General features: G+C 36.1%; 1 protein-coding gene across 1 annotated transcript; it reads left to right on the forward strand.

Moving 5' to 3' along the window:
• The first annotated feature begins 917 nt into the window (after positions 1-917).
• Positions 918-7543, forward strand: naa10 (N-alpha-acetyltransferase 10, NatA catalytic subuni). Its single transcript, XM_073823528.1, has 8 exons — positions 918-1075; positions 1440-1538; positions 1625-1683; positions 3326-3371; positions 3481-3596; positions 3683-3727; positions 4569-4653; positions 7175-7543. The coding sequence occupies exons 1-8, from the start codon at positions 1055-1057 to the stop codon at positions 7376-7378; spliced, it is 675 nt and encodes a 224-aa protein (XP_073679629.1). The 5' UTR covers positions 918-1054; the 3' UTR covers positions 7379-7543.
• Positions 7544-11188: the final 3645 nt, after the last annotated feature.

The raw sequence follows: 11188 nt of genomic DNA on the forward strand, positions 1-11188 counted from the left end.
TCCATTTATTTGATCAAAAATATTATATAATATATAAATATTAATATATTAATACATAAACATTATACAATATAAAATGTTATGAAATATTATTGCAATTCAAAATAACAGTTATAATTTAATATAACTTATTTCTGTGATGCAAAGCTGAATTTTCATCAGTCATTGCTCCAGTATTCAGTGTCACATGATCCTTCAGAAATCATTCTAATTGATTTATTACTTTTACTTTTATTATCAATGTTGGAAACGGCTGCATAATACTGTGATACTTTTTCAGGATCCTTTGATGAATAAATAGTTTAAAAGAATAGCATTTATTAAAAATAGAAATCTTTCTAACAATATATGTCTTTACTATCACTTTTTATCAATTTAACACATCCTTGCTGAATAAAAGTATTAATTTCTTTCAAAGAGAGAAATAAATTAAAAAAAGTACAGACCCCAAACTTCGAACGAGGTGCTTATTGTTACAAAAAAAATTATATTTTAAATAAATGCGGTTCTTTTTAACGTTTTATTTATCAAAGAATCCAAAGAATTAAGAAAAATGTATTATCAGTTACCAACACTGATAATATATAAGAATATTAAAATGATTTCTGAAGGATCATGTGACACTGAAGACTGGAGTAATGATGCTGAAAATTCAGCCTTGTATCAAAGGAATAAATTACATTTGAAAGTATATTCAAATAGAAAACCACTATTTTAAATTGCATTAACATTTCAAAACGCATTGAAAATCTTCTTAATCTCAAACTTTTGAGCGGCAGTGTAAATCTTTTAGAAATCCTCTTTTATACGAACCCTGGTTTCGTCTAACTTCATTTCCAAAAAGCTTCAACATTTTTCAAGGACTTTTATTATAGTTATCACCGGAAGGACTTTTCTATCCGAGCATCCGTCTTCCGGTCATGGGCAACATGGTTGTAGAGGTGTAGCTGTGTCCATCTGCCTGCTTATTCAATTCTATAGGAACATATTTGTGTCTATTTGACAGCTGTATTTATATCGTATAATACATTTATCAACCAATCCAGCGGGCAAAATGAATATACGCAACGCACGGGTGAGTACGGCAAAATACAGACAAACATTAGTGTATTTATCGTCAGACAGTGGCTGTGTCTCAAAACACATTTTGGCCATCAGAGACGCAGTCCGGACGATTAAGAACGAAGTCTATTCAGTATTATTTTTTTTACTTTTAATTATGTCTGCTTTTGGCATTTTATTTTTATGACTCGTGCACGCGTTGTTCTGTAGTAGGGTTCTCTGAGGTAATGTTACACTTAAGTCTGTCAAGCACCACAACAGTCATGAAACGGATTGTTTTGGCTCGTGTTTTTTTTACCTAAATGTCCCACTACTGTTGCAGGTGGTAGGCAGAGAATAGCTTGACTTAATGATTCTCTCTTTTGCATGTTTTCCAGCCAGAGGATCTGATGAACATGCAGCACTGCAACCTGCTGTGTCTTCCAGAGAACTATCAGATGAAGTACTATTTCTACCATGGCCTGTCCTGGCCACAGGTCTGCGACTGTCACTGATTTTCATACAAAGTCGCTTATATTCACATGCTGAACTGCTTTACTGAACAGCTGTGTTTGTTTTCCAGCTGTCATACATAGCAGAGGATGAGAATGGGAAGATAGTGGGATATGTTTTGGCTAAAATGTAAGTTTTGTTTTTCTTTATTGCTTTTTGAGATGTCCATAACAGCTCCAAATTGTTAAGTTAAAGAAATAGTTCATCCAAAATTGAGAATTCTTTTATAATTTACTCACATTCATGTTGTTCCAAACCTGTATGACTTCCTTTCTGCTGTGGAACTTAAAAGAAGATACAGTGAGTGCTGACCAAAATTATTATAATACTTGTATTTTCACTAGCTAAAATGTTTTAAAGAAAAAACAATGTCATAAACAGATTTCTTAATCAATTAACTTTTATTAACTAAATTACAGTGTTGTTTTTGACAACCATCTTAGATTTAGTCTTAGTCTTTTGGACTAAAATGCTTCTTAGTTTTAGTCAAATTTTAGTCACTTCTATATGTGATAGTTTCAGTCCAATTTTAGTCGACGAAAAGTCAAAAAGGTTTTAGTCTAGTTTTAGTCAAAAAAAGGGAAAAAAGTAGTCTTTTAACAAATTAATGTAGGTCAGTAACTATTTTGCTGTTGGGTAGTGTCACTTATAAGTTCTGAAAATAGCAGATCTATAGTTCAACACAATGTGAGCTTCCGGATCGACTATTTTCACCAATAATTACAATAATGAAGGAATGTTTTAGAACATAAAAGACAAACAAGGATGGAATGCTAAAACGGCTTGCCATACTAGTATAGCAAAGAGTATTTAATGCTAAAACGGCTTGCCATAGCGTCAGATACTTTTTAAGTTTTAATTGGCATGCACAATAAGCGGAAATGTCATGCATTTTAAACGTCTGACGGACCACCCACTAACATTTTCGTCTATTCTCGTCTCGTCAACGAAAACTCACACACGTCTCGTCATGTTTTAGTCATCAACGAGCCATTTTTATCTCGTCATCGTCGTGTTATCGTCATGAAAAAAAGTGCCGTCAACGAAATGATTTCGTCATCGTTGACGAAAACAACACTGCTAAATTAAATCAATATTTGATGTGACCATCCTTTGTGTTTAAAGCTTTGGCCCTAGGTGCACTTGCGCAGCGCATAGTTTTTCAGGTAGCTTTGCAGGTAGGTCTCTTGAAGCGTTTCGGAGATGTTGCCACAGTTCTTCTGAATTTATTTAGTCTCAGTTTGTTGTGTTTCTTCATATTGTTCCAGACAGACTGGATGAGGATGAGATCAGATCTCTGTGTGGAGCACTGGCTGTTGTCAGACTCCTTGTGCAAACTAAAATCTCACTGGATTATTACAATTAATGGCAAAATGAATGTTTGGAAATGTGAACTGATATTTCCTACTGACATACAACAGCAAAACAGAAATAACTGACCATTTTAGCTGGTTAAAATACTAGTGTTATAATAATTTTGGCTACCTGCATTGGTTACGTTTCCATCAACTTATGGATGAAAAATACAATGGAAGCATTCTTTAAAATATCTTCTTTTATGCTTTAAAGAAAAAAGAAAGTCATACAGGTTTGAAACGACATAAGGCTGATTAAATTACAGAATTCTCATTTTTTGATGAACAATAAAATTTGAGAGGTTATTTTGAAAATAATTGATGTAGTAATTAATTCTGCAATATTTCTAATAATTATAATGATATTGATATGATAATTCTGATTTTATGTAAATTGCGTATTTTAAAATTTACAGGGAGGAGGATCCTGATGATGTGCCTCATGGACACATTACATCACTGGTTAGTGTTTTTAATCTGAACACATTTGCTGTTCTCTCATTTGTGCTGATGTTGTCTTTTATCATGTCTGCATGTGTATAAATAAATGCATTGCTGTGTGTTATTACAGGCAGTTAAACGCTCTCACAGGCGTCTTGGACTGGCTCAAAAACTGATGGATCAAGCCAGCAGAGCCATGATTGAGAACTTCAATGCCAAATATGTCTCTTTACATGTCAGAAAGAGGTAGGATCTACACTCTCATTATATCATCATATCAGGCTTGAGATTTTCTGAAGTGATTTTCCTGACTGTTTCTGTTTGTTTTTCAGTAACCGGGCTGCTCTTCACTTGTACTCAAACACACTTAAGTTTCAGTGAGTGCCAATTATTTTTCCCCCATTTCTATTATGTTTATATTGTGAAAGAATATGGACTGTCAGTCAGTTAAAACTAAATGAATGAATTACAAATGTAATTTCATAAACTGCTAGATGAAGTGTAACAGAACGATATAATTGCAGGTGTTTCTTAACGTTCTCAAGATGCGAAACGTTAGTGTGTTTAAATAGAAAATAATTAAAACAGTGCAGAGGGATGAAAAAAAGACATTGTGATTATGACCCTTCAGAAAGAGTTCAACTTCAAAAACATCAGTATGATTAATTGTTAGTTTAAATAGAATTGTACTAAATTAGTGTTAAATAGGCAGCACTATAATAAACTTTCAAGACTGCCTCAGAAAATAGCGTTTTTAGCCACCATTTATAACTGCGTATGAATGCACATCATGATAAATTGGAGAGACATTAAAGTGATACTTCACCCAAAAATTAAAATTATGTCATCATTTATTCATCTTAAGGTTGTTCCAAAACTGTAAGAGTTTCTTTTTTTCTGTTGAACACAAAAAAAGATATTTTGAAGAATATTGGTCACCAAACATCAACTGTCCTCACTAACTTTCATAATATGGAAAAAATATTATGGATTATTATATTATATTATATTATTAAGTCAATAAACGTTTTTTTCCCCCAAATGTCGTCTTTTGTGTTTAAACTTGAGGGTTGAAACAACATGACAGTGAGTAAATTATGACAGAATTTTCATGTTTGCGTGAACTATCCCTTTAAGTACATTATGTTCTTTCCTGTATGTTGTGATACTGTGTTGTATTATAGTCATACTAAATATTTTTCTGATGCTGTGCTGCAGAATTAGTGAAGTGGAGCCCAAATATTATGCAGATGGAGAAGATGCTTATGCCATGAAGAGGAATCTCACTCAGATGGCAGATGAGGTATGTTAGGTCGCAATTATATGTAATGATGCAATAAAAATGCAGCTTCAAATTTTTTTTTTTTTTTACCCTAACTCTACTTGGTCTTTGTTTTTGTTTTCTTCACATTTTATTTTGCAACCTTATGTTAAACTGCTTAAATTACTTTTTTCAACATCAATCTACACTCATGATTGATACATACACCATAATGACAAAGTAAAAAACATCTTTGCAAATTTATTAAAAATATAAAACTTAAATGATTCCATTGCATAAGTATTCATACCCTTATCTCGAACACTTCAGGAGCATTCGTATTACTTGTAGATGTTACTATAGTTGAAGTGAAGTTAAACTCTGGCAAATTAATTTGAATGGATATGATTAGGAAAGGCACACAAGTCTGAATAAAAGGTCTAACAGCTGAAAATGCATATCAGATCGAAAACCAAGCCCTGCGGTCAAAAAACTGCCTGTAGAGCTCAGAGACAGGATTGCATCAAGCCACACATCAGGGGCCGGTTGCATAAAACTGTTTTAGACTGCTCTTACAAGTTAGTCATCTAATTTTTTTCTTTAAGACGGGTCTTTACTTTGTAAGCCAGTTGCATAAAATCTTATACTGGTCTAATTTAAGACCAAAAAGTTAGACTGATTACCCCATGGCTAACTTTTCCTTACAATCTATGTTGCCTTGGAAACCAACTGTCAGCTGTGACAGATTTTTAAACAGCGTAGACTTTTGTTTGTCTTGTGCTATGGCAAATTTTAATCTTTGGGTTTATGAACATGCAATAAGAAGAGAGAGGTTTTTCAAAGACCTTTTTTTTTTCGTTTGAATATTTCCTTCTTTGCTTCCTGCACCATGTTGTTAAACCGTTTCTGTACATCTTTGACGGTCCGCGGGACAGAAGGATTTATACTATTAACTTGATCCGTTATTGTGGACCAAGCCTTGTGTTTTTTTTATTGTTTGCATTGTAATCGCTAAATTTGTTCATTAAAATCGATTTTGCAGCGTTGTATTCCTCCAATATGCAAATATTTTCAGCAAAGGAAAACTGCGACGAGCGCCCACTGTCGGCCATTTTGTTTAAGTTGTTCAGCGTCTTTTCCCACAATGCAGTGCAAATTAGACTGTCTTACTAAAGACAACCATGTACTTATTTTATGCAACAGTCTTTCCCCACTGACTTTAGTTGGTCAGGCTTTTTCTTAGACACAGTCTTAAGATAATGGCTATGTTTATGCAACCGGCCCCTGGGGAAGAGTTCAGAAAAGAATCTGCTGCATTGAAGGTTCACAGAAGCATGTAGTCTCTGTTACCCTTAATGGAAGAAGTTGGAAACCACCAGGACTCTTCCTAGAGCTGGCCTCCTGGCCAAGCTGAGCAATTCAAGGAGAAGGGCCTTGGTTAGACTTTTCAGTGGCAGGAACTGAGGGGCTCATTAAAGTTAAAGAAAAGTTCAATGCACCAAAATGTTAAGATAGCCTTAATGAAACCCAAGTTCAGAGCATTCAGCACCTCAAACTGGGCAGAAGGTTCACCTGCCAACAGGACAATGACCCTAAGCACACAGCAAGAGTGGTTTATAGACAACTCTGTGAATGTCCTTGAGTGTCCCAGCCACAGCCTTGGCTTGAATGCAATCAAATAGTTCTGGAGAAACCTGAAATGTGCGTCTGCCCCTCTCCAAGCTGACAGAGCTTGAAAGGTGAGTAGAAGAATGGCAGATAACTGCCAAATGCTGATGAGCAAAGCTTGTCGCATCATACCCATGAAGACTTGAGGCTATAAAGGTGCTTCAGCTAAGTACTGAGTTATGCATAGTACTTATTTCAGGTTTACAAAGTTGTGACAATTCTGTTTTTGCTTTGTCAGTATGGTCTATGGAGTTTAGATTGATGTGGAAAAAAGTAATAAAAAAAGCAGTTTAACATAAGGCAGCAACATAACAAAACATGAAAAAATGGTGTATGAATACTTTGGCAAAGCACTGTGTGTGGATTTTTTTTTTTTTTTTTTTAATCTCCTGGCAAACAGACCACACAAACTCCATTTTCCTCCTCCCTAATTTTCCCAACGAGTTGATTGGGACTCTGTTATCTGTGACAATGGGGCTTGTGCCAACTTGGAGTTTGAGCCAAGTGGTTTTAAAATGCCTAATCAAAAATATGTATTTTTATCTTTGATAATTACTGCCCAATTATTGTAGGTAGAAAAGTGTTAGTAACAGAAATCACACAATCGCACATCTAAATTTGGTCAGTGCAATTGAGTCGCACCTTCTGCAGATTTTAAATTAAAAAATTAGAGAAGGCTAAATTTGGATCACCTTCAAAAATGAAAAAGCTTACTGGTAGCTACTGTATAGCCTAGTGTATTTTCCAGATTCATTGTCACCAATTAGCAAGTGCACTTGGCTCAAAAACACATTAAACACATTACATTTACCAGTTTGCTTCCATAGTCAGTTGTGGATGCTAGTAGAGATGTTTACTTATTAAGCAGAAAACACTAACTTTTCCTGATGTGCAGTTGCAGAAACCAGGTGTTCGTCTGTGGGGCTCAGAGGCGGCACCATCTCAGGACACATCTGTGACTGGCCTGGTGGAGAAGTTGACGGTGCAGGATGGAGAGAAGGAGGGAGATGGAGACAGCGGAGGAGAGAGTAAAGAAATGAGCGAGGTCAGCGAGGCCACGGAGAGCACAGACGTAAAAGACTCCTCGTCAGACTCTTAACTCGCATCACTGTGTTCACACTCATCATATAGGTTTCAAATTGGATTACAGTGTTTATATGCTCTGATGGTTTTATTTTCAGAATACAGGAAAGTGACCTTGTAAAAGCGGTTCAAAACTATGAAATTATTTGGATTTGTCAATAAAATTGAAGAGTAAACATAATTTGTGGTGGTGTCATTTTCCTGGCCTATATATATATATATATATATATATATATATTACTCACCCTCATGTCGTTCCAAACCCGAAACAGCACAAATTCTGAAAGCGAACTTCATAAAATTAAGGTTGAACCACTGATGTCACATGAACAATTTAAACAATGTCCTTATTGCCTTTCTGGGCCTTAAACAGTCAGTTTTGTTGCTCTCTATAGAGGATTTGAACTTGCATTACAATTTGGTCCCGGATGCACGGCTATTTTGGAGATACTCGGATGTAAACGACAGCATTGGTTGCTGTCAGTTAAAGGTCCCATATTGTACACATTTCTGGAGGTTTATTTTAGTTGTTGATGTCCTTAAGAATATATATTTGTGGCATAAGTGCCAAAATCCATCTCAATATATTTTTACAGCTCCTTTTTTAGGAGCTCTGTCAAAAACAGGTCGATTTTGGCCCATCTAATTAATATTCATGAGCCTCTCTTCTGATTGGCCTGTTGTTTTCTGAGTGACGCACAGCCAGGCCAACCACAGGTAACTACGGTCATGTATGCTTTAGCTGAGCCCAGAGCCATAGAGAGAGCCTAGGCTGCTGATACTCAACAGGATATTTCAGAATGATCATTAATGTTTTTTCTTTTTCAAACACCGAATGCAGTAAGCTACATAACTGTTGCTTTAGTAAAGCCCCTTTCACAATGCGCGCTGATTCTGGAAAATTACGGGAACGAGCGCTGTGTGAACAAAAGCCAGAACCATAAAGGCAGTGTTGTAGTGATGATGCACGTTATCATGCGACTCTTCACAACGAAAAAATACGTGCAAAGTGGAATGAAGCGGCGATCGGGCAGAGCCAGCTCCTCACTATCAGCGCTGAAGCACAGTTTGTTCAGGTTAGTTTCAGTTTAGTGAAACGTACGCGTCGCATTACATCTCACATCCAAACGTCACATGTCTTTATGGGTTGTGTCTAAAGCACGCACAGATTCCGGAAAACAACTGTGAATGAACCAAATCAAACAACTCCGGAACAAATCATGGGACACATTATCCGTGTATTTACCGGAATCGCTGTGTGAAAGAGGCTGAAGTTGACGTGCCACTGGTCTCTTATATTCAGGTTGTTCTGAAGCCTGTGCAATGATGTAGTTTCGACATCTATCGACTGAACAGGGTTTTCTCCACTTGTTTTCGTGTTGTTGTTGCTTAGCAATGTTATGGACACGATATTGTCTGGGTTTGACAAAAGGAGGGTGGGAAGGTGGTTGGTGCTCGGGGTGGTGACTGAAGGCGGTGACTGAGTAGATCGGACGTCACATCGTTACGGAAGTCACAGCGGCTCGTGAAAATGATCAGCTACTTTAAGCAGGCTGTGTGCAGTTTACTGTGGATTGACTGTTTTGAAACTCATATGGTAGTTTCATAGCCCCTAGACCAGGAAATTTCGATTTTGACAATATGGGACCTTTAATGTACTACTAAATACACTGTTCTGCTATGCTGTCTAAACTACAGAATAAATGTTTGGAAGCTGCTAAATCATATAGAGAAGGACTTAGTAAGCAGGAAAGGCTGCAATATTTTGACAAACTAAAGTTAGCAGGTGGTAAAGATACATACGAGCAGAATTAATTAGGATATTAGCCTATTATTTCACCTGCCTGACCCGAAATAATAAGAACAAACACGAATGTTGTCAAGATTCTTGCCCTGGAAATCCTCGTTCAGTTTGACCAACCACAAATGCCTTTTATTTCTCAGACAGTTTTTTTTTGCCCTCTTCTCTACTTGAGTTGTTATAACTTTTGGCAGTCTATAGTACTCTGAATGATTTGCCTTGTCTGACTGATTAGTACAACCCAAAACATGACAATTATTGACCATTTTCAGCAGCAAAAATCAGCAAAATATGCAAGTTTTGTTTGGTTCCGTGCCACCAATATGACCGATTGATCAGATTTCATCAAAAATATCTTAATTTGTGTTCTGAAGATGAACGAAGGTCCTATGGATTTGGGACGACATGAGGGTAAGTAATTATTAACAGAATTTTCATTTTTGGGTGAACTACCCTTTTATTAAAAATTAAAGACCCATTTTACTTCTGAATTTACAGATATTAAAAGACATTCTTTTTCAGAGGAAAAATATTGATGACCTGCCTGGTGGAATGATCTTCCCACCCCTATCCGGAATGCAGACTCCTTAACAGCTTTCAAGCGACTGCTGAAAACTCATCTTTTTCGACACTATGTGACTATATAAAAAAAAAAAAAAATTCCTCTTCTCTTCTTGATCCTCCCTTTCTAGCCTGTTCTCCTCTCTTTCTTGATCTTCTCCTTCTAGCCTGCACTCTTCTAACAACGCCTGATATATGGTATTTTTGAGCACTTCCTATGTTGATCTGCCTCCTTCGGATGAATCACTTGTTGTATTCCCAATTGTCGCTTTGGATAAAAGTAAATGTAAATGTAAATGTAAATGACTACACTTTTTTTTGTCCAATCAAATGTTTACTAGCTCCTCGGATTTCAGAAGTAAAATGGGTCTTTAATTTTTATTAAAAGGGTAGTTCACATTTGATTGGACAAAAAAAGTGTAGTCATCAATATTTTAATATCTGTAAAAATATGTAAAATATGTCTTGTCAGAGATTAGTATTATGCTAACATTGAGATTAACTTAAACTTAATGGCCTGGTTTCACAGACAGGGCTTAGACTAAATCAGGATTAGCAGATAGTTCAATTAGGACATTTAAGTAATTTTCCTAAACATGCTTAGAAAAAAACATTACTGTTGTGCATCTTGAGACAAAACAAAGGCACCGATATATTTTTAGATCAGTCAGTGCAAGTTTCTTTCAGTTCAAACAGCTCAGACTTACATTTTAGTCTAGGACTAGGCTTTGAAACCGGGGGAATATGCAAACAGAATGAAAGCCACAACATTTCATTCAGATTTTATTGCTGCAGATCCTTTAGGGTTAGTTCACCCAAAAGTGAAAATTCTGTCATTAATTACTCACCCTCATGTTGTTCCAAACCTGTAAGACCTTCGTTCATCTTCAGAACACAAATTAAGACATTTTTGATGAAATCTGATCAGTCGGCCATATTGGTGGCACGGAACCAAATGAAACTCGTATATTTTGCTGATTTTTGCTGCTGAAAATGGCCAATTATTGTACTGTACTAATCGGTCAGACTGGGAAAAACATTCTTCAAAACACAAATTAAGAATTTTTTTTTTGATGAAATCTGGGAGCTTTGTGACCCTGCATAGACAGCAATGTAACTGAAATGTTCCCAGGCCCAGAAACATATTAAGTACCTACATGAACAGTCCATGTGACATCAGTGGTTCAACCGTTAAACCATTTTCACCATGTCTCAGGGGAGAAGAATTGCTGAATAAAGTAATTTTTGTTTTCTTTATGCACAGTGTAAGTGTGTTCTCGCTGCTTTGTGAAGTTATGATTGAACCACTGATGTCAAATGGACTATTTCAACAATGTCCTTACTACCTTTCTGGGCCTTGAAAGTAGTAGTTGCATTGTTGTCTATGCAAGCTCTCGGATTTCATCAAAAATATCTGTATTTGTGTTCTGAAGATGAACGAAGGTCTTACAGGTTTGGGAAAAA

Source organism: Garra rufa, chromosome 18 (genome assembly GCF_049309525.1).
Source record: "Garra rufa chromosome 18, GarRuf1.0, whole genome shotgun sequence".
In the NCBI taxonomy this organism is placed as follows: domain Eukaryota; kingdom Metazoa; phylum Chordata; class Actinopteri; order Cypriniformes; family Cyprinidae; genus Garra; species Garra rufa.